Source organism: Thunnus albacares, chromosome 14, assembly GCF_914725855.1.
Source record: "Thunnus albacares chromosome 14, fThuAlb1.1, whole genome shotgun sequence".
In the NCBI taxonomy this organism is placed as follows: Eukaryota; Metazoa; Chordata; class Actinopteri; order Scombriformes; family Scombridae; genus Thunnus; species Thunnus albacares.
In genome coordinates this window covers 21,787,450-21,812,086 of record NC_058119.1, presented here as the reverse complement: position 1 = coordinate 21,812,086, position 24,637 = coordinate 21,787,450, and the positions used below count along the sequence as shown (strand labels likewise).

At 38.7% G+C, this 24,637-nt stretch overlaps 1 protein-coding gene across 1 annotated transcript in view; it reads right to left on the bottom strand.

Annotated features, from left to right (window-relative positions):
* LOC122997201 (inactive phospholipase D5-like) overlaps nt 1-13,426 on the bottom strand; it is a 52,012-nt gene extending 38,586 nt beyond the window's left edge. The window contains exon 1 of the mRNA XM_044373221.1: nt 12,961-13,426. Coding sequence (XP_044229156.1) covers nt 12,961-12,966 — 6 coding nt within the window. The 5' untranslated portion in view covers nt 12,967-13,426. The remainder of the gene's footprint in view (nt 1-12,960) is intronic.
* Nucleotides 13,427-24,637: the final 11,211 nt, after the last annotated feature.

Below are 24,637 nucleotides of genomic sequence, written 5' to 3'. Positions count from 1 at the left end.
GAAAACTGACACTGACAATCCAAATCACGAATTCTAATACAGATTAGTTTTCCCAAGGTTGTTTTTTTTAAAGCATTTTTTAAGCAGCACTGAGAATAATTATTTAATACAAAATTTGTGTTATTTCAAAAACACCTATATGTCATCTTTTGAATGCCAGGCAGGTGAGGGAATTCAATATGTCCCTCCCTGAAGCTTCTGGCTGACCTTTTCTCTGACCTTTCCAATAACTGACTTAACAGATAAAGGTCAGTCCACCTCTGAAGACAGACGCCAGCACTGGCCTTGAAGCTGACCTGTAAAGGATGATAAACACTCCTAAAATGTGTGTGTTTGTGTGTGAGACAGAGAGAAAAGACAGGTGTCAAAGAGACAGAGGAGGAGAAATTGTGATTCATGAAGAAAGGATCAAAGTTTGACAACATGATGAATTTAAGGTTATATCTCATTGGAAAAAAAATGACAGAGCATGTGTGTCCTCCTCTAAGTTCTGGGTAAAATAACAGTATGGGAATGTTTTGTGGGTTCGCTCCAGCTGTGGGCTCCTAAACATGTCTTCAACTTTCACCCTGCAAGAGACAACATTGTTTGAGGGGAGAAAGAAAACTGCGACAAGACACGTGGAGACTCCACCTCTGGAGACAGAATTCATGTCAGGCATTTATCAGCAGTAATAGTCTGTCCAGTACTGACAGGTGTAGCATTTGAACCATTCCCACCATTTCTCAACTACAGTACTATTGAATGGATTGTCATGACATTTTGGCATTCATGTCGTCCTGCGTCCTGTAATCACTTTGGTCATCGCCTGACTTTTCATCTAGCGCCATCATCGAGCAATGCTTCCACTAGTTCATGAGAAAATACCTGCAAAACTAATGACATTCCCTCCCATCCATCTCATCTGTACTTTGTATTTAGTGCTAATTACCAAATGCTGGTATGCTAACACACTAAACTAAGATGAACATAGTAAACGTTATACCTGATAAACATCAGCTTGCTTGCTTTTAAAAGAAAAATAACATATATTCAAACAAAAATCAATTCTCCTTCATTGTATTGGGGTGGGGGGAGAAGTCGAACTGTCAGTATTACTGAGAAAATATGCTTCTTTCTAACTTGGGTGAACCAAACCCTTACAACTCAAACAATGACATTTTACCCATTTTGTGCTGTATCAGTTTATTTCTGTTTTTTTGTTGCAGAGCAAACGCACCGAGTTACTTTCATATGAAAGTGTTGTGCTGTACAATCTCACCCAGGCTGTTACTTATTTCACTAGAAGTCCTTGTACCTTTATTATTACAACCACAACCACAACTTACGTTTATGCATCAAGGTCTTTGAGATGTTTGAGTGAATAATGATGCCTTGTTATGTATCATCTTTTGTAACAAGGGGTGTATAAGACTCCTCCTTATAGCATTCCAGCAGTAGATACTCTGAAACTAAAGTTGAGTCTTTTACTCAGCCCACATTCTGGAGATTCTGCAGTGGTAAAATCTCTAGATACCATGTTGTGTAAAGTGTCATCGCTATACGTCGCTCAACAGTTACATCAGTATCTCAGCCACTATCGTGCACTCCATCTACTGTCTCTCACTCTCTCTCTCTCTCTCCATGTCTCCTCTTTGCCAAGCAGCTGTGCCCATTGATCCCAGCTGGGCTCTCAAAATCAATAAGTCAATTATAGTCCCATTAAAAAGACATGAGAGCGATGTCGACCATGATGAGACCAGAGCCCACCTTTAACCCACCCAATCATCTGTCGGTTGTTCTGTCCAGTCAGCCCTGGCCGAGCCTCCCTCTCTGTCCATTCTTCAAGCTCTGAGCACTTAAGCTGTGCAACACATGCACGACAGCACAGCAGGCTTTGTCTGAGCCAAGCTATGCTTTCGTCAGCTCTGGTACTGTAAGCATTCAGATATATGCATAGCACTGAGTGGTTTAAAAACAGCCTTTGTTGCTGGTTCAGCAATAAGAATGAAGAAAAATTAGTGTCAGAAGTGTATTATGTTTGTTTCTTTTGTTCCTTTTACAGTCCTCAGTGTTCAGTGTAGAGCAGATCCAAACTGCATCGTCTATTTTATCTGTTTGCTGCATGCTGAAGAGGAAAAACTGAGACAATGTTGCTCTCCTGTATTTGAAAATAAACTGACATTACTGGCGTGATCATTTTTAATTATAACATTATTTTACTGACTGATTTTATTTTCCTGTTTAATTGTTAGTATTTGGCTATATGTTTCATACTTCCTTAATAATAATAAATTCATTTATTTTTGTTGCTGTCTTCAGTAGTAGACTTGAAATATAGAATCTTCTTTTTCACTTGTTTTTCTTTAAGGTGCTGATTATGAATTATTTCTCATTTGGACTTGGACAGATATCTTGTATTCTACTGAGCTTGAGATAGCCTGATTGTCTCAATTAATGTATGGATTTGATCAATTATTGTCTCAGGTCATTTGTATTTTCACTAATTTTTCTGTTGCTTGTTGCAGCCTGTGACTTGGGTATGAATAAGTTTTGAGTTTTCAAAAGCCTATGACAGAAATGTTGCTTTCTCAATACACGTAATGCTAACAGCATACAGGAGTTTACTACCTTCTTATGCATGACTTCATTCCCCTGTGAAGCTGTCTACTAGCTGTGCATTAGACGATACTGAGTTCTGCCTCACCGCTATGAAGCTGTTGGTTGTTGCACTTGGTTAAATCTACACTCATGATGAGGTTTCCACAAAGTGCAAAGTTTCCATTGATTGTATTGTGTTAGACTCTGCCACTATATTCACTGCACCACACAAAAACACACATTCTTATTAGAAAGCCTCTGTGAATATTTCATTTTTAATCTGCTTTTATCTCTCCACGTTTGCCATTTTATGTCTCAGTATTTTTATTGTTCCTGTTTTTATGACTTGCTTTTATTTATTTATTTATCTATTTTTCTCTTCCTTGGAAAGCAAGAAAACTCAGCCCACCGTATTCCCTCCATCACATCTACATACACTTAAAAACACACACATAAACTCCTATAAACATACAACCCTCTGAGCCCATAATCCAAATTTCTGTCTCAGCCCATTTCACACCTCTTCCTTTATAATTTCTACACTAAAACTACCAATAATATAATCATGATATCAGTCTTACAATATGCTGCTGCTGTTATAGCGATAAATGATATATGTGCTTTTTGTTGACTACAGTACTATTGCTCCCACAGCGTTCTCGTCTTACTAAAAAGTAGATGTTTTTGCAGACCCCTGCATTTTTCGCCACACTTCCGACCATTCGATGGCACTTCCTGCCACTGCTCTCCTCTGCATATCCATAATAGCAGGTGTATCCTATTGCCGCTGGTCACGTCACTACTGACTACGCTTCGCTGCTTGTGTTGTGTGTATATGTGAATCCATGTGTTTGTGGTGGAATCAGCAGGATGTTAAATTACACTGGCTCAGCTGGTGTATACAGACCAGGAGGATAGTTTACTGAGTATCCATATATACATACACACACACACACACACACACATACACTCAAGCGCACACATCCTTTCACAGCCAAAAGGGTTTCATTAAAGCTCTGCCAGTAGAGCTGCTTGGGCTTGATCCCTTGACAAGCCACAGGCCCTCCGCTAAATTACCACAATGGCAGCGAACAAAGAAAGACAGGGAGAGAGAGAGAGAGAGAGAGTGAGAGAGGGAGACACATGAATCGATGCACAATAAGGGCTCAGTTCTCTGTCTCCCCTCGTTTAATTTGACTGGACTTTTGAGGGCTGACTGAGGACGTTATCAGCAGCTTTAAAAGACAGGATATCAGCCAACCAGTGATCAAAGCGATACGTCTTGTATTTGAATTTTAAGGGACTGTTGTGATTGTAGGAACTGATGAGAAAGAGGTTTTTTTTGTATTCACAAATACACATAAAAACAAGCATGCACTGCCACTGTACACTGCGCTTAGGTGATTAAACTTAATTTAGGACCAGAACTCGATGCCTTTATTCCTGCGTCGATGTTGTTTTTATTTTATAGCCAAATAAAGTTATCGCTGGGGACAGAGAGGTGAACGACTCTCCAGAAGGGGCTTCGGCACAAAATCTGCAGTGCAGCTAAAATAAAGCTGAGCAACAACTCTTCACCGTGACCTTTTACAAAGATTTGTAGCCCCCACAACTTTTTACAATGCAGAACTTTGTGAAGTCCAGCAGGTTTTTGTCTGTGTGTGTGTGTGTGTGTGTGTGTGTGTGTGTGTGTGTGTGTGTGTGCTTCGGGGTGCTTGTGTAATTACAAATCAGCAATAAGTGTTAATAAATTCAAACCTCCCTGCAGCTCTCTGACAGTGTGTGACTTGACAGGAACAGCATGTGTGTGTGTTTATTGGTGCTGGTGTGAGTGGCTTATATGTCTGGATGACTGTGTAGTGCTGTCAGCCTGTCAACTTTCCGTATGCGTGTGTGTGTGTGTGTGTGTGTGTGTGTGTGTGTGTGTGTGTGTGTGTGAGTGTGTATGTTTGGCTCTGAAGGATGGAGAAGTTCCAAATGCCTCTTCAATTGTTTATTTTATGGCAGCGCATTAAAAAAAAACATTGACATCAAGTTATCACTGTTCTTTTGATGATGACTTGCTGTTGAGAATTCTGTTTTTAGTCACACTAGCGATATGGCTCCAGGGACGGCGATGTCAGTCGGTCAGTCCACCACTTTGGCTCAGATTGAAATATCTCAACAACTGTTGGATCAATTTCAATGAAAATATGTACAGATTTACATGGTCCCCAGAAGATGAAGTCTACTGACTTTGGTGATCCTCTGATTTTTCCCCTAGTGTTATCATAAGGATAACTTTTAGGGTTTTTGTGAAATGTCTCCATAATTATTGGATGTGGTGATCAGAGGCTGAATCTTTGGTGATAACTTTATTTTTCCCTTAGAGGTGGGTATTTGTGGTTTTGAGTTAAGTATCTCAACAACTATTGTATGGAGTGTCATGGAATGTGGAACAAACATTAATTTGAATGATCATAATTTTGGTTATCTCCTAAAGTCCCGTTCCACTCAAAAACATGTTTTGCTTTTTGTTCCTTCAATTGGATGTTTGAGCTTCACTGTGCAGAATGATTTATGTGCAGATTGGATTTTTCAATGAAGGTGAAATATAATGTAAAAAAATCAAAATGTAATATTAAGAATTTTTAACTAGCTAGTATATATATATATATATATATATATATATATATATATATATATATATATATATATATATATATATATATGTCTTAAAGGACCAGTGTGTAGGATTTAGTGGCATCTAGTGCTGAAGTTGCAGATTGCAACCAACTGAATACCCCTCAACCCCTCCTCTTCCAAGCATGTAGGAGAATCTACAGTGGCCACAAAACTCACAAAAAACACGAAAGGCCCTCTCTAGAGCCAGCGTTTGGTTTTTCTATTCTGGGCTACTGTAGAAGAATGGCGGTGCAACATGGCAGCGTCCGTGGAAGAGGACCTGCTCCCTATATAAAGGGCTCATTCTAAGATAACAGAAACACAACAATTCTTATTTTCATGGGATTATACACTCATCAAAGTATCATCAAAATAATATCATTATTATATTCCATTTCTGCCAAGTCTGTTCTGCTAGATGCCACTACATTCTACACACTGCACCTTTAAAACTTGTCGTGAGGGAATATTTAACTTTTCATCTAGCGCCGCCATCAGGTCAAAATTTAAATTTGTTCAACTACCTGCAAAACTAACAACATTCCCATCAGCCTCTGCTATACTTTGTTTTCAGTGCTAATTAGCAAACGTTAGCATGCTAACAAACTAAACTAAAATGCGAGACTTTACACCTGCTAAACATCATGTTAGCATAATTATATTTGCATTTAACTCAAAGCACAGCTGTAGCGAAGCCTCAAAGCTGCTAGCATGGTAGAAGACTCGTAGTCTTGTTAATATGTTACAATAAAATAAACAACTGAAGAGCCATTTGTTACTTGTCTCTTTACTGTAGGACAGCCTGTACTGTTAGATGTCCATGCAATTGCTTTCAGTTTACGTTGCTTTTTACCTTGAGCAAAGTGTGTGACTGGAATTTATTTGTGTGTCCCTGACAGTCTGTCAGCCTGCCGTGTTTCTGGCCCTCTTTCCCTCATGCAAGCACCAAGGATGCTGATGCTCACAGTAATGAGCTGGCACGTCAGCTCTTGCAGAAGTTTAGTGGCAGAGTTAACACCAGGACAGCAAGCAAACTTTAAAATCACTGAATAGACTTTTCTGCACTGATGCCACAAAAACCTTACCTCCTACACATCATCCACAGTCTTGCTGAGCCTATCCAGATGTAGTCGTAAAAAAGTATGAACCCATTTTTCAAGGATATGCAAAATTTCTCTGCCCCCAGCAGTCACAAATAAAGTTATTCATTTTTTTTTTTATTTGCTTTCCTCTTTTCTCAGAAGCTACCTGTACAAGGAATGAACCAGATGATTGGAAGTGGTGGAACAAACATTAGTAAGTCAAACTTTAGTAAGAGAAAGACTAATCATGTTGAAATCTACTCAAATTAAAGACAGTGGCTCTTTTCTCTCACTACTATGACAGTTTATCAGTTACATATTGTCACAATGAATGAGCAAATCTGTCCTGACTGTAACCATTGTAATACAAATATACTCTTCTGTCAATGATGTTTGTCCATTTTTTAAAATCAGAAAAGCTTTCCAGTTTCCGAAACAAATTTAAATAGAAAATCCACCAGACTGTGCAATGATAACATAATTTTATAAGTTATAAACATGATCACAGAGGACATTTTGACTTGTCAAAGCAGGAAAAAAAAAAAAAGTTCCAGTAAGCCATGACATTGAACCAGCATGCAAAACACTGTGGCCCTGGCTCTGAAACACCTTCATTCATCAGTGTTACTAGTTACACCTGTTTGAAATGTAACAGTCAATATGTCGACTGCGATAAAGATCTAGTTTTGCCTTTCCAAAAGTAGAACACAAAACATAATCAAAGAATGTATTTAAGTGAAAGAATTGATGAGCATATTGAAAATGTACACAAAACAGCTTCTCAAAAACAATAACACGAGTACATCCGTCTCATCTTCAGCTTCAGATACTGACACATTCAACACAGCCTCAAACTCTTCCCTCAAGTTTCTCTCCTTTCCACCTTCTGTTATTCCTCACCTGTCCACCAGTTTCCTCCAATCAGGAGTTTTCCCTCCTCTTTACATTACCAGATATTATCGCCTGTCTATCAAGCTGCTCCTCATAAGCAGTCAGTCTGTTAGAGGGCAGCTCTGCAGGTCTTTGCAGCCAGTGGCGGTACATTTGGTATCAATGCTGTTTGTTTTTCTACAAGCTCTGATACTAAGCTAGTGTTTGCTTATTGTTTAAATTGTGTTATCTGTTTAATTTGCTTTTTTACAGTCCTAGGGCATCTTTATTCAATGTCCTAAATACATTTTGTGAAGCACTTTGTGTATGAAATGTTCTTTATAAATAAACTTGCAAATGGGATATAACCTTGTAATGATATGAAGAATAAAAGTCAAATTAAATAGGCTTACTAAGACCTGCCATAGCAAAAAAGCACAGGTGTAATTAATAACATTGATACTGGCTGCATCCCATGCAGTTCTGTTAAACCCAGGCCTCTGGGATTGTGTATGATGCATCATTAAGGCTCCCTGGGACACTTATATAGAGCTGAGCCATGTTTATGTAGTTTGCTCCACCTGCACTTTTCCTGCTATTATGTCAAAATGATGAAAAAGGTCTATAATACTGACTTAAAAAACTTTTTCGAGACAAAATTGTGTAGCCACTGTTGCAATTCATCATTTTCTTCAAGATGACAGCACTTTGTTGTATCTCCCCAAGTTAATTCAAGTGAAATGCATGTAGCTGTTAATTGCACTGCGACAGCAGCTTAATGAGAATTGATGTAGAGTGGCGTTGTCACAGGCATGAAATAGATGAGCTCTCACACTTTTCCTCGTGTAGCTGACAGATACAATTATACTTGTGTTGTCTTAAACACTGAACTATCAGATATATGAATGTGACTGAAGAGTTTGTACTCAAAGCACACTGAAAATAAAGGGCAAACACACACATCCACAACCTTATGAAGGTGCTGGATTTACAGCTGTGATAAATGTACACCACTGGTTTGACAACAATGCCATCTGTCACACAGACAGCAGCTATAAAAGTGTAAAATTATACTGATTTATTATTACTGTAGTGAAATTTAATCTGGCTCACCCTTGTCTCAAAAGTGTCAAGTTAACACGTATCGATACACACATTTATAAAATGTGAAGGGGGTACAAATGTAAATATATTACTCTCTGTAAAAAGTGATTAATCAAGTAATTTAACCAAAGTAATCATGAAAAGTGAATTTCTGAAGAGCACTGACCAATGAAGAGTCTCCGCTCCTCTCCTCTCCTCTCCCTCTTATCTGATGTAATAAAGGTCCATCCATAATTAATGGTTTGATAAATCCAACCGTGCGTTCTCTCCCAAGATCTTGTAATTTTCTGAGAGGTGTCATTTGTTTTACTTGGTTAAACCCTTGTTAGTGCAGGATGATGGATAGTGCGTCCATCCGCAGTACAGAATTAGTGGTTTCAGGAAGAGTTTGTGTGTGTGTGTGTCCAACAAACTAAGGACGGAGCTGCTGGTTCTGTCCAGGTGGCTGGTGGCTAGTGGCATGAGGCATTAAACCGCCATCTCTTCTTACCCACAGGCATATTTACAGGCATATTTAATCTGTCACACACACATACAGGCTGTGACTTCCATTGTTAATTCTAGAGCATCTTTGTTCTTGGATTAAGAGATGACGCAAGGCTCTAAAAGTGAGGTGGAGTCTTAAGGAAACCCCAGGAAAAATGGGCACGAGCTACTCTGTTACGTCACATCAGCTAACATTTGCTAATGAAAGTAGGCTCCTGTAGCTTGTACAGAACTGCAGCCACTGCAGTGCATACAGTAAGATGCCATTCATCTTTACTGCTTAGCTGCAGCAATGCCTTAAGACGGGGGTATGTACGGACAGAGCTTGTTTGTCTGACGTGTCTTCCAACTACATCTGACGACAAGTGTTTATAACTGTTCTGAACGGCCACACTCAAAGCTGGTGTGAAAAACTGCTCATCTTAGAGAGGCAAAACGCGATTCTCGCTATTTAAAACATGCAACCATGATGACAATGTTTCCCTAAACTTAGCCTAGTACCTATGTAAACTTAACCATATCGTAATCATATAGTATATTAATTGCAATACTGTTTTAGGGTCTTGAACAATCGACCAATATCAACAATCTACTTGTTTGGATTGCCAGCACAGCAGTCTCTGTACTTTTCAGTTTTGATTTCTTATTTATATTCCTTGGTTTGATATCTTGCAATTGTTGAAGTAAGCAAATTATAACATTGTACAAATTGTATATTTTGTAGCTTACCAAATTGTTTATCAATTTGAATTAAAAGAGATGCAGAAAATAAATGTACACTGACATAAAAGAACATTACAAAAGCTCTGTAATTCCAGTGTGTGTGCAGGTAATTATAGTTCTATTTGGTCCAAGGATTTTACATTATTCCTTTGCAAAGCTTATCAATAGCTTGCCTCTGGCTACGGCACAGATAAATCATCCTGTTCTGCATCATGCTGCTAAAATGTTTCTTTGACAGAGAGCCAAGACAGCACAAACCTCAGCTTTACAGGCATAAGGCATCCACTACATGGTGCATTTTGATTATTTCAGGTTCTTCTCCCTTTTATTCCAGCAGGGCTTATGTGATAATGTGAAACATTCCTCCAAAATGCAGGATTCGTTAGAGCCAGGTTTATGCCACACACTGTATACATGTCTGAGTACTGTCCTTAAGTGACACATTCAGCTACATTTATTAGAATCAGTTTATAGAGTAGATTTAAAACATTTATAAATTACTGTCTTTAACAACATGTTGTCTGGTAACACACGTCACGCTTCTGCCCCATATAGAGCTGTAATAGACATGCACATCACTCCATGTCCTGTTTAAAATTCAATTAGCCAGTCAGAGAGTGCATGCCTCTGCAAAAGCTGCAGAATCCTTCATCTTTTTTACAATATTTTAATGATAATATTTTAATAATAATAATAATAATGTTTACTGGCTGATGGCAAGCAATGGTACAGGCATATAAGGACTTTGTGTTACAATTAATAGTGGAAATTGCACAAATCAAATGGTTGTCAAAGTTTTCCATTATCATTCTTCAGCTTGTTAGCTGGGTTTGCCACTTGTTGTTTCTCATTGAGAATGGCGACAGATGCTGCGAGAGAGAGAAAGCAGAAGGACGTACTGTAGCAAACAACAGTTTGCATGCACTGAGTCAGACTGCTTTAACCCTGAACTTCAGCTAATCCAAATTCTAACCTTCAATATAAAAAAGCCTCTTCAAGAAGTAAGGTCTGGCTAGAATGACCTGTCTTTGAAGAAATATCACACACACACACACACACACACACACACACATGCACGCAGTGAATGCAGTGACTCTGTATCTGTCCCACTGTCTTTGACTAACATGCAGCAGTTTGGTTACCATGGATACAGTTTCAGGTGTTTGGGGCTCTACTCTCTGCTGGTGCTTTGCACCATGGTCTGATAGCTCCCTGTGTTTGTCTGTGTGTGTTTGCATGCATGCGTTATGTGCCCAGAAATGTGTGTATGTGCAATGATGTGGGAGTGTGTGTCTGTGTGTGCATATTTATGCTGTCTGTGAGCTGAATTACGAAAGATACTCTCTTCTCTCTGCCACACCACACCTCACTCACTCTGTAATGTTTTTTTTTCTCACATCCATCTCTTCTCTTCTCTTCTCTTCTCTTCTCTTCTCTTCTCTTCTCTTCTCTTCTCTTCTCTTCTCTTCTCTTCTCTTCTCTTCTCTTCTCTTCTCCTAGCCTCTCTTTGCCCTCCCTTTTATGATCTCCCTCCATCCCCATCCCTAGGCCTATCTCTCCCCTCTCTCTCCTCCCCACAGATAGACAGTATAGACTGTAGTAGGTCAGACTTGGCCAGCCCATTTTGACCCAGCAGCCCACTTGTGAGGCAGTGCAGCCAGACTGAAAGACTAATGGGACAAGGAGACAGAGAGAGACAGAGACGGAGAGAAAGACTAAGAAAGAAAGACAACAAGAAAGAAGGAGTGATGATAAAGGGAACAGCTAGTTGTAAAGGTCCTGAGCCTATTCATAGTTGTCAAAGGTGATGTTATGTCAAAGAGTAGGTGATGTTACAGTACAATATGATTACAGTAATGTTTACTGTCTGTCATATGCACTGATTCAGTCTTAAAGTGGAGACCTCTAATAACCAATGAGAGCTGGCCAGTTTTCAGTGAAGTAAGACAGGGTGAGCATAGTCTGATTGTCCTCTTCCAACATTCTTTGATTTCATTTGTGCTCCTGCATTCAGTTAAAGGGAAAGTTCACATTTTGGGGAATTATGTTATCATTAACCAGTTACCCGAAGTGACACTAATTCATGGATATTTTTGTATGTTTCAGCCTGAAGTTTGTAAGACTTGCTAAACTGTAAGAAAAGCTTAGAATACATTAATAGCCTGGATATTAATGGATAGATCGAGCCCGATCTTGATATCCATTTTTTAGAATTAAAAAATAATAATGACATACAGTATCTGCCAATAGTCATTCTTTTTTCCATAATCACACAAATTAAACATTTTCATAACAATCATTATTAATTTGTTCGTCAAAGAACAGCAAAGATTAAGACAATTGAAAAAGTGACTTGTCAGTGTTCTCTGGTGGACAAACTGTTTAGTGGCGACAATGTCTCTAATTCACATATTGTGTCATTTCTGTTTTGCAATATCTTGTTAGTTAATGCAGGATGACCACCACTCCACCCGACTAAGTCCTTGTAAGGTGCTGGAAAAATCAGTCTAAACAAATATCTTGTTAATTAACAGCCAAACATGTGCCAATGTCAGTATATCTGCAATAAACTAATATCAACATATCAATTTAACAGTCTTGCATTTTTTCTCACTTAAGTCTCCTCTTGTCTAAGTGTACCTACAGCTGAATGATACACAAAGAGATAATATCCATCATTACAGTGCCTCTGCCCAACATCAGAGATGCACTTCACAGGTCATAAAAGCACTAAAAGAGCTGTGATGCTGCAGTGGTTGCGATTTTATGTTGTAGGCATGATTATGGTGTACAACACTCACAGCGGAGTGTTAACTACTGAATGAAATATTCACTAGATCAACTCAATATCAGCACTTTCCTCTAGATGTAATCAAGTATACATGAGTATGCACGGTACTGTATGCGTGAAAGGACTCACAAACAGGGATACACACACGAAGATAGTTTTACGATACTTCCTATCATATAGACGTCAGTGCAACAGATAAAAGTAGAGACACCAAATAATGGAGGATGATGGAAATATTCATTCTGATTCTTAGAAACGAGGTACCACCAACACCAACTGTCCTCCAGTCCTGTACTATATTCAAGACTCCCTCTCTGTACATATATATATATATATATACACACACACACACACACACACACACACACACACACACACACACGGATAAAAACCCACTTGAGTGTGAAGCAGCCAAAGAGCAGTCAGAACACCTGACACTTCCATTGAGAAACATTATCACTTTCTCATCTACAGCACGCAGGTCAAGAACGCAGTGTTATTCTCAGTTCAAGACCAATCAGGAAGGAAGACAGAAGGTAGGTTTGTTTTGCTGGCATCACATACATCACAGAAAGTAATCCACAATAAGACACACACACACACTCACATATACACAGTAACAACTATGAAACTGTCAGAATGAAAGTAACGAGAGCTCACCTTCATGACGCATCCCTCTGTTGCCAGTCCATGAAACACATGTGCTTTTCTGAGTGTGTGCGGTGAAAGAAACAGAAAGAGAGAGAGAGAGAGAGAGAGAGAGAGAGAGAGAGAGAGTGTGTGTGTGTCTCTTCCCCTGGAGTCAGAGAGGAGGGGGGGGGGTGGGGGGTCCGTCCCTCTCCGCAGTGAAAATGAACAGTGTTGGTGTTTGTAAATGCACGTGTGTGTGTGTGTCAGAGAGGAAAAGTGATGCTCCTCCTTGCCTCCCCTGCTGTTATATCAATGAGTGGATGAAAACTCTAACACAAAAAGACACACCTAAATCACAACAGGATGCTGCCTGCCTCTATCTATCTATCTATCTATCTATCTATCTATCTATCTATCTATCTATCTATCTATCTATCTATCTATCTATCTACTCACACTTTCTATCATCTGGCTCTCCTCTCTTCTTTATACGTTTCCTGTCCTCCCTCCTCTCCTCCCTGCTCCTCTCTGTCTCACTTTCCTCCTCTCGTCTCGTCTCACCATATCGTGTGTTCGTCCACCTCCTTCTAACTCTCCCGCTCCCTCCCTCCCCCTCTCTCTCTCTCTCTATCTCCCCACCCTCTCCCACTAATAGAAAGCTCACATTTCTCTCTTCTCCCATATAGACACAGAAAGAAGGGGGGTGGGGGAGGTGGGGAGAGAGAATAAATAGATGGTCCGACTCTCCTCTTTTTTTTTTTTAAATGTTTTTTTCACTGTCCGTCCATTCGCCCGTCCTGCTCATCTCCTCTCATCCTGCTGTGCATGATGCTGAGCTGCCCTGCCCTTGCTCTCCCGTACAGTAGTAAATGTCTTTGTGGTTAAAAAAAAATGCTCACTCACATTATACACAGCAACTCTTATTATCAATGTTGCTCAGAAATATCAGAAATGATCTGAATGCAGAGGAAATGCTGATTCTAATGTGGATGCACAGTGAAACACTTGTGAACAATAATACTATTATAAACTATTACACCCTAGTATATCACTAGTAGATCAACCTGTGTATCTATGTTCACTTTATTTTCTTTGTTATTTTGTTTTTTTCCCCCTCCTCTTCTCTGTTTGACCACATGTAATGCAGTCAGCAAGTGTGCAGTGACAGAGGACACATACGCACACTCGTGCAAACACACACAGAGTGACAACGGGCTTGTTTGCACAGCAGTTCCTGCCGTCCTATTTTCTGTTCCTATTTGCAACTGAGATTGAAAGGTGTAGGGTACAGACAGAGGTGCTACATGGTATTTAAGGGTGAATCTCAGTGTTGTGTGACGTCACACAAAACTCAAGAATGTGAATTTTTGAAAAATGTATCTAACTTCAGTCTTTTTAGTATGCAGTTTGAATATTGTGAGCACACTGAAATGCTGTGCAGCTCTTGTTCAGATGCAGAGATGCATAGTAAATCTTTTTAAGTCTGTCCGCCCTGCAGCTGTGTACTGACACAGGATATCCAACAGAGGGTGCTGTTACACTTCAGAGGAGAGGAGAAGAGAAGAAAAGAGAAGAGAAGAGAAGAGAAGAGAAGAGAAGAGAAGAGAAGAGAAGAGAAGAGAAGAGAAGAGAAGAGAAGAGAAGAGAAGAGAAGAGAAGAGAAGAGAAGAGTGAAATAAAAGTAAAAGTGAGATTTTGGCTTGGATTGATTAAATCGAGGCTCTCACTATAAATGTTAGTTATCAGTCAGTTGTCAGCTGGTTTCACTGTATTATGGAAACTCAGCTCTAAAATCTGAGATCATTGTGCTTTCTGTAGGTAGAAGAATAGCTTTTTAGGACAGAATCATCATTTGGAAGAACTTTTAAACTCACTGTAGACTAGTTTAAGAGCAATTGAACAGAGAATAGTATAAATTAAAAGACATAGCCAAGTACTTTTTATTGCTAAAGCACTTAAATCCATTTTCTTTCTGATTAGCACAACTTTTACTGCATTGGCAATAAAGGCTCATAAATAAAAACCATTACTGTAACATAAACTTTACCTTGCCAAGTGCCACAAATCACTTGCGCAATTACAAGGACGAGCATTAGCTCGAGTTTAAGATTGTTGAATTTGCTCTGTATTATGGGATGTTCTTATTTCTCATTTCAACAATAGAGGACAGGAACAGTCACTGAATTCATCCACTTAGTTTTTTAACTCTCATCCCAATTCCATGTAAATCACCCCAACTACTTCAACAGTGCAGTTTTAACTGGTATTTAACTTTAACCACTTTTACCATTATAATAGCTCTCCGTCTCCAGTATGAAGCAGGAGTTTCATATGGTACGATATATGTTAAAGTGAGGCTATGTAATTTGTGCTGAACGGTGGCCACTGTTCACATTATAAAATCAGAAAATAATGTCACATTTCCAAGATTCACTTAAGTCAGTTGCTTTAAAGACATCATCATGAGGTGACCTGACTGACATGAAATGACAAATGTGTCACCTGGTGCAGGTACGTTATGTTTTCTTTTTGTTTTACTTCTGTGATAAAACTGTTGAAATGTTAAGGTGTGACATACTAACACACAGTGTAACTGTAGCACAGAGAAGTAGAGAAGAGTCATAACAAATAGAGCTCACTCTGTAATGTCAGTTACATCCATCTTTAACTTTATGCTACCGGTCATACCAGAGCAGGTAAGACTGTAGCTGAAAACCCACTGAGTATATTGAACTGAACAAGGCTGCGTCATTTGTAAGAGGAATAATAAGTTATTTCTTCTTTTCAAAAGTTATATAGACTTGCTTTAAATAATATTACTGAGTAGGCTTTAATAATTGTTTGAATATCCAGTCTGTAAACAGCAATGAGGGAGAAGATTATGCCTAATGTAGTTCCAAAAATAAACCTCCTGAGCTGTACTCAAAGATAAATTGATGCCTTAGAACAAAAGACACTTCTTATTTTGGATAATGCTAGCTGCACACAACCACTTAGTGTACCACTTGAGTTAACATCGAGAGAATGATCTACTGGGGGATATTTTTGTTTCCTTAGTTACGCGAGCTGGCCATTTGGGTCATTTCTGTGCTCACTATCACTTTCTGTCCTGATATGCTATAAATCTATGAAGTCCAGTGAGCACAGAAGTGCCAAAGGTGAATTCACAAGCATAAATCAAAGTGGCTTTCAAACCTGAAGCATTATTCTTATCCATTCGTATCTAATGTATAATATACTGTATATTTGCATGTCTCATTTAGGATCTCTAAAGGATGGCGGATCACTGGTCGATCACTTCTCTGAGGCTGATTAATTGGTCTGTGTCAGAATATCTGATTGGCTCAACAGCGTTTCTACCTGCCATGACTGCCTCTCAACTCTGACATTTCTCTCTGCGTGTGTTGTTGTGCTCCACATCAGAGGAGCTTTTATATCCCTGAGGGGATACCAGGTCCTTACAGTGGCAGGTTATTACAAAAAAGAATACAACAAATGAAACACATTTAAGACACCAGGACAACTTCACACAAACACAGAGCCCCTTTTAGTAAGTAGGAGATCTGACTGTGGTGGCATTTTTACAGATGGACAGTTTGTCCAGAAATCTGTGGCTAATCTGATGGGTTTGATTCCTGTTCTTTAAATGACATTTTCAAGTGAAGGATGTGTCAGTTTCTCTACACAAACCAGTATGCAGTATCAGGACTCATTTCTGCCATCTATCTGTAGTAGTTGGATAGTTCTTGTTGCAGTATTATAGCACTGCAGAACTGAGAACTTTCTAGCTGACATGGCACTGCTCACAACAGAAAACAAAGGATTATTCGCTTGGCCCTGTCTTATATTGACAGTTTGGTGTGTGTGTGTGTGTGTGTGTGTATAAAAACAACTGGTGCAGGTCATTTCACAGCCAGTCTTCAGGTATCAGCTCCAGCTTTCATTTGCCATGTCTTCAGGCAGGTGGTGGGGAGCCGTCAGATGCTGAGCTTCATGAAAGGTCAAGTTACTGCTTCTTTCTGGTCATTGTCAGCTAGCGCTGTTAGAGGCCAGGCTGCATGCTGATATGTTTTTTTTTACCCTTCAACTTCCTGCTGTAATCTGTTTGGATGTTTTTGTGCTTTTCACCAGATTCATGTCTTTACTTTCTTAATATTTCTGGTATATAAGTAAAACTGTGAAGCTTGAAATAGGGATTGTTGTGTCTATCTGATTTTCACGATTGATGTGGACATGAACAAATCAACAAATCAGTCAACTGTGTGTGTGTGTGTGTGTGTGTGTGTGTGTGTGTGTGTGTGTGTGTGTGTGTGTGTGTGACCACCTTTCTTTAGGGTTTACTGTCAGAATGTGACAGCCAAGAAAAGAGTTTCGTGAACAAACACCGCCATCTGCTTAATGTGATTTCACTTCAACAAACACACAAACAGAACATGCACCAGATGGTGGTTTGTTACAGGAAATACACTGGGGGGTTTAAAATCATTTCACTGCAGGATCTCAGGGGTGTGAAGACAAGAAACAGACTCTAATTAGAGTGATGGGACAGATGCACATGTTGCAAAGTTGCTTAAGAATTTTTCATGCTTTCTTTTGCTCTTTTTGTCTTGCACATACTGCATTTATATATAAATGATATCAAGATTTAATGAATCCTCAGCTGACCGTGGATTGGAGTAAACCAATGCTGACATACAGCCTGAGGAAATACGGGAACAAGCATCAGGAGCAATTTAGGGTTCAGTGTGTTGCTTAAGGACACTTCAACATGTGGTTACTGTAATGGACAAAACACTCTAACACTACTACGAAACAGCCGCCCCCAAAATGTAAGTGTTAGTGTGATTTTGGAGAACACCTTTGAAATTAAGTGAAACAAAAGAGCAAATGTCTCTGTTATGCTACAGTATTAAAAAACAACAATATGACAGTATATTCATATGCTTATATTGTCTGATTAACATGGATTCAGTTCAAATTCATACAAAAGAGATTTCTTTTGTCGATGAAGTCTTTCCCAAACCTTCAAACAAACTGCATTTGTTGCCCAACTGCAACCAAATTTTAAAGCTGCTTAAACCTGACACTAATAAAAATGAAAACTGTTATGCTGAGCAAAAGAAGTTGTCCAATTTGAAAACTGTCCAATTTACCATAAACTAGTGGATGTTAAGTATTATAACATGTTCCTGTTTATGGAGAAGCAACATAATTTACCCAGAAGTCTGGGGCCATGTTTAGTAAAACAACATTTTATAAGTTCTTACAATCCAAGATGACCTGTAGATATATAGAAAGTTACAATAGGAAACATAAAGCCTGATTTAAATCTTTCCTTGCAGTCAGCAGTCCACTGAAGGCCATTAAAGTTCTTCATGGGTCATCACACAGTGAGAACCATTTGTCATAAAGGGGAACGTAGTTTTCTTCAGTGGATAGTTAACCGATGTGATGTATGCTGTTACACTATATGGAGCTATGAAGCCTGATGCTGCTGTTGAAGCCAGCCTACAATGTACAACAGATATATTGGTTGCAGCAGGCAGAAAATGACACGCAGAAGGAGAATGACACATCCAAATACCAGAACTATCAGTGTCTAGCTGACACTGCTGATTGTTTTTTGTTTTAGCTTTCCATTTCCAACCATAACATGAAAGTGTTTAGAGTCATTTCCAGCACTATATGATGACTTCACACCAGCTGATGAATGTCATCCTTACATCTGTTGTCCGCACTGCTGGAAAGCTTGCCGAGCAGTGAGGCATCATACAGAAGTCATTATTCTCTCCCAGCCAGTACAGTTGCAATTACACTGGCAGAATAGGGACTTGCCTGAAGAATCAAATATGTTCTTTATCTGAGAGCTAAAACTGCAGTGTATCTTATGTTGTCTGTACGTATGTTTAAAGCTAAAGATCATGGTTTAAGAGTCTTTGACCTGCAGCTGAGATCCACTTAGACATCAGATCAAGCCCCTCATACAGGAAATTATATTTCCAGTGTTTTATGACAAATTGAATCATGCTGGTACCAATCAACAAGGCTAAGAGTTCACAGGCAACATGCTCTCGTTGACAATGCTAACATGCTGAGGTATAATTTCACTGTGTTTACCATCTTAGTACAGTACAGAACAGCTGAGGCTGATGAGAATATCATTCGTTTTTAAAGTATTTGGTCATGAACCAAAGTAGTTACTACAGTTCATCCTGAGGGGAACATTAATATCTGTACAAAATCACCTTACTGATGTTGCGTGTTTATACTGTACAGATTAAACAAACATACAGTGTGTTAATCGGTAAGTTTTAGACATGTTGGTGATCATATTTTTGAACTTTGGAGCAAACCAGGCTAGCTGTTTCCTCCTGTTTCCAGTCTTTATGCTAAGCTAATCACCTCGCCTCAGCTCCATAGTTATTAGGCAGATATGAGAGTGGTATCGATCCTCTCATCTAACTCTTGGCAAGATTAAATGAAAGTGAATAAGCATATTTTTTCCAAAATGCTGAACTGTTCTTTAAACCTGCAGCCTAAAGGGTAGTTGTCAGGGTATCAGGGTATCACATAACCATGAGGTTTGATCCCCAGAGCACTGCAAGTTTCTCTGTCATCCAAATGCCTTGAGCCTCTATACCTGTTTGCTCTGAATGAAAACATCAGATAAATTGTGAATTATATATTATCCTCCCTGTGGACAGGAAGTAATCTTGCATTAGAAGCACTCCCTAACATGACTGATAGACGCAATGAGTCTCTTTTTGTGAACTATCACACAGGGAGCACACACTCTGAAACCAAATACACATCCAACTACACAGATACTAAAGAAGAGCCTCTGTAATAAACACATCAAGTGATAAACCGTGAAATGATTTCTCTCAGCACTTACAGAGGTATTGCACTTCAGTACTGCGTGAGCAGCAAACCAAAGCCATAACAACCCCGTCTCTGCTCTGCGTCATCCGCTTTATTAGACTTTATAGGGAAATTTCTGAACCACGAGAGTGCACTAAGCTTTCAATATCACAACTACGAGCAGTGAACTGTTCAACTGTGAAATTCAATACAAAACATTTCTGCAAATCAAGATATGAGAGTGAACTGAAGGGGATATTAAACTGGATTATGAAATGCCAACATGAAAGTTTTCTATTTAATCTTTGTACTGAGCTCAATGCAAGCAGACGCTGTGCACAAGTGCTTCTCTACAAGAGATACCATGCAGACATCAATGCCATGTTTCTAACCCAGTGGCATTTTGATGACATATGGATTTCACAAATCAGTGAGCACCCCGTGATCACACTCATGTAACAGTTTTTCAAACTAAAATAACTCTCTCCTAAAGACTGTGGACAGAAACAGAGTCTAATGAGTTTCAGCTAATTGCCTAATTAGTTCACCTCATGAAAATGCGTATGGCTTCCAGTGGGTTTTTTACCATTAATCTGTCTCGGTATGTGGTTGTGTGTGTGTGTGTATGTGTGTGTAGTAAAGAGAAAAGGGAGCCTGTTTGTGTCTGACATGGTACACAGAAAAAAAAAAAATCCCATCAAAGAAAAAACAAAACACAGGCAATCAGAGTAAATGAGATGAGGGAGATTTAAAGCTCACTTATAGGAAACTGACAGCCAGCATACTTCAAACCCTCGCATCCTGGGGAGATATTCAATTAGTTAGTGTTGAAACTGATGTGTGTTGTTCATCATCATGTGATGTATAACACACACCTGCATACAGACACACAAAAGGTTGTTTATGCACAAAAAATGCACTCACAATCTTTTTTTTAAAGGAAAGTCTTCCAATCTGTGTACAATTATGTTTTTTAACATAAGACAATAGCTCCCCCTACTGTTGTTGAGGTATAGATGGTATACATCCAATCACTACACTATACATTATTGTATGGATACATAGTATACAGTGTACGGCCATTTATACACTGAAGTTTTATATAAAAGCATCTGTAACATGATTAACAATCACATTTTCTAATCTGGATGTAACTAATCAAATGGCTAATACACAAGTAGATGATTTTATCTAAAGCCACTCAGTTTACTGTAGGCCATCATAGTTTCACCATAATGACAATAGACAACAAATAAAATACTACTTTAATGATTCAACTCATGTATATTGTAATTTATTAACCTCTCACCTGTCTCCTGTCTGTGTTTTATGTATTTTAGGTGCAGTAGAGGAAAGAAGCTAATTATATTTACCCAAGTTTAAAGGATATGGCTGCTGGCTCTCTTTTTTTCTTACATATTGTCAAAAAATCTCATGTGCAGAGCCAAACCAACAATGAATCAATCCTACTTTTGTATTGTGTGTGTGTATCCAAAGCCTGATATATCTTATTCCTCTGTGCCATAGACCTCTGTTAAAAACTATTAAAGTATAATGCATTACTATAGATTACACTACCCAACAGCAGGCCTATATGGAATTGTTAATATAAACTTCACCTCGGCCAGCAACAACATTAAAATGCTGTTTACACATTAATGTATGAGTAATAATAATCTAACAGTAAAATGTAATAAAGACATGACAGAGTAGCACTCTCAAAGGGTCCATTATACTAAGAGAGTGCTTTTGATTTTGAATGCAGGGCTTGTTCATGTTCTAATGGCTCACTTAGAATATAGCTTTACTCATTATTTATTGTAAAATGTTATTTAAATTATTTATGATCACCTGACATTTTTAGTTGTATTTTCTCACACCTTGTGTTTTTTGTTATCCACCACAACACCAAGGCAAATTCCTTGTATGTGGGAACTTATTCGGCAATAAACCAGTTTCTGATTCTTATTCTAGTGGCATATTTTCACAATGCTTGTCACATCCTGAATGGACTTTCTGTTTTTGGACTCTCTGTGTTTTTGCTCTCTTGGGTTTTTCTGTATTACACTTCTGTTGAGTCTAGTGCTTCTGGTATGGTTTTGCTTGTCATGATTTGGGTGGTGGGTTTAGAGGACTGCCTTTGTTGGTTAGCTTAGGGTTTTTTTGTTTTCTGGTTTCCCTGTGTTTTCTCCTCCTGTGTTCATGCGCTCCTCCTCTCACCTGCCCTGCATTACCCTTGTTAGTGCTGCCCTGCTCTGTGTCCTCCCCACACCTGCCCTTTATCAGTCTTGTCAGCCCTGCCCTGCTCCCTGTGTTTCCCTCAGCCAATCACTGCCAGGCTGCCCTTGTGTCTCATCACCTGTTCCCCGTTCCCTGATTAGTTTAGTTTGTATTTAAGGTCTGGTTTTGAGTTCAGTCCTTGTTGAGTCATCGGTGGTTATGGTTAGTGTTCCCTGTTCCTCAGTGTTTCATGTTTATTATTAAATGTTCTGCATCTGATCCTGCCTGCCTTCTGTCTCCTGCATTTGGGTCCACCTGCTCTACTCACTATATGACAATACTGTATAACTGTATGTCTACCATGTTCTCTGAACTGGTCATTCTGCAGTAACATTTTGTATATTTAACATTTAGATTAATGCCTAAACTAATTGCAGCAAGAGACGCCAAAATGTAGTGATTCATTGATTATTTTGTCTGACTCTTATGGCAGTGTTGATCCATGTGCGTGATTTGGGTTCAGCTGATGTAACTGTGCAGATAGAAAACAAGTGAGTTAGCTATTACATATGTCTACATCTGTTGAAGCATTGCACATATACAGCAGCAAACAGTCAGGTGTAAAACTAAGGTTCAATTGCTGCTGAACTGAAGTGAAGCTTTGATGACGAGCCAAACACCCCAAGCATCAATTTAATTGGTACTGAATACAATCATGAGAGTGTGTTGGGTGATTGATGACAGTAAGCCTCTGGCCAACATATACATAAATATCTCTATCTAGATTTTTTTTTATGACTATATAATTTGATTGAATTACACCAGCAACATATCCGACTGAACAAAACTAAAGACATCTCTCTCTCTCTCCACTTGTCTGAATTTCTGCAAAAGTAACTGTAACTTGGGTAGGAAAAAACCCCTAATATATAAAATCCCACCTCCCTGTAATCAGCCCCTGCAGGCACTGAAGTGTGTCTTCTTTCATTTTACCGGCCTCCCTTCACTGGCTGTCTTCCATCTGCTACACAGAGAGTATATCTTGTCTTGTGAGTGTGAGAAAACACCCTTAATGAAGCAATCATACACTTCAGAGAAACATTTTCCCTGTTACAGATAACATTTCCGCTTGACAGGGAATACTGTAGTGAGACAATGATGTATTTTTGCCACAGTTAAGAGCAAACAATGACACTGGAACATCTTATGGAAAGATCAAAGCCATCCAACAGCATAATGGGGAAGCTGCTTTTTGTCTGTGTTGAAGTGTTGGGAGACAGCTACAGCACAAACCTCAAGGTGACTATTTCCTCCTGCTGTGTAACTGTCAGATAAAAGTCACTAATTAAAAATGAAAGGACTACATATGTCTGAAAACATGTCCATCTTTAACTGCTTTCAAACGCTGCTTTGAAAGTGGAGACAAAGCCCAAGGTCTTCACCAGATAATGAGAGTGAACAGCAGTTAATGGCACAGCTTTGTTCAGCTTTTAGGGAAAGCTGGCTGTGGTTTCTCTTCCGACTAACCACCTTTTACCAAAGGATTTGCAGGGATTAAATGTAACGACAGGAAATCTTTTAGGCTCATCTAGGGAACAGATGTTTAACTCACCCTAGAAACTCTTCACTGTGTTTTTGTGAATCTGTTAATGTCTGTAAATCTCTCACCAATTATATTGAAATTGCCTTTGAGACCATTGTGGTCCTTAATTAACAGCAGAGATCATTTTCTTTCAAAGGACAATTTCTGCTGTACAAAGTTCCTACAAATACCTGGGACACTGTGTATAGAAAGAAATGTTGCTGTTTAAATTTTTAATGTATTTTTTCAATGTTATGAGTACTATAAATGAAATACCATTAACCTACATTGGGGATGAGTGATGTGATGATACAGTTTACACCATGAGATAATATAAAAATAAATGTAAGCATTTTATCAATTTATGGGTAACTATAGTAACCAAATTAGAATTTTATTAAAGTCACATTATCAAAAACAGGAACTGCATGTTTCTCATGAGTTTCTGTCGTGCAAATGAAAAATACAAGTTAAACTTTGTTGAGAGTTTTTAAACAAAAAAGACACTTTTCTGCTATGCTGACAGTGAAGAATCTTGCTAGACTTTCACCATCAGATTACTCTTTCCTATTGTTCCCAAATGAATCAGATTCTTTCAGGTTTAGTTCCACTCATGGTCATGCAAGACTGTTTTAGGGAAATATCTGGTTTGTTTCACAAATAGCACCAGAGTTTGTCAGGTACTTAATGTGCTGGATTAGCCAAAAAACTGATACTCTTGTCTGGTTATTTTATCCATAAGCTGTTACTCAGTTGCCTTTCCAAAAAAATGTAATATATCCCAATATATACTGTTATCGTGATATACAGTTAGGATTTTATCCATAGTATCCACTTCTAACTTCCATTGTAATCACAGAAGGCTCAAAGACAAATAATCTCAAAACCTGAGTTTATAAAATCAAAACTATGAATGTTGCTAGTTATCACTTGGGTAAGAAGATATGTCTTTTTGTAATTTGGTTGAACTGACATTTTTGTATGCTTTCTACATGAAGAGTTTACACACTTTATCCCCCAAATCTCACTTTCTTTGTATCTGTA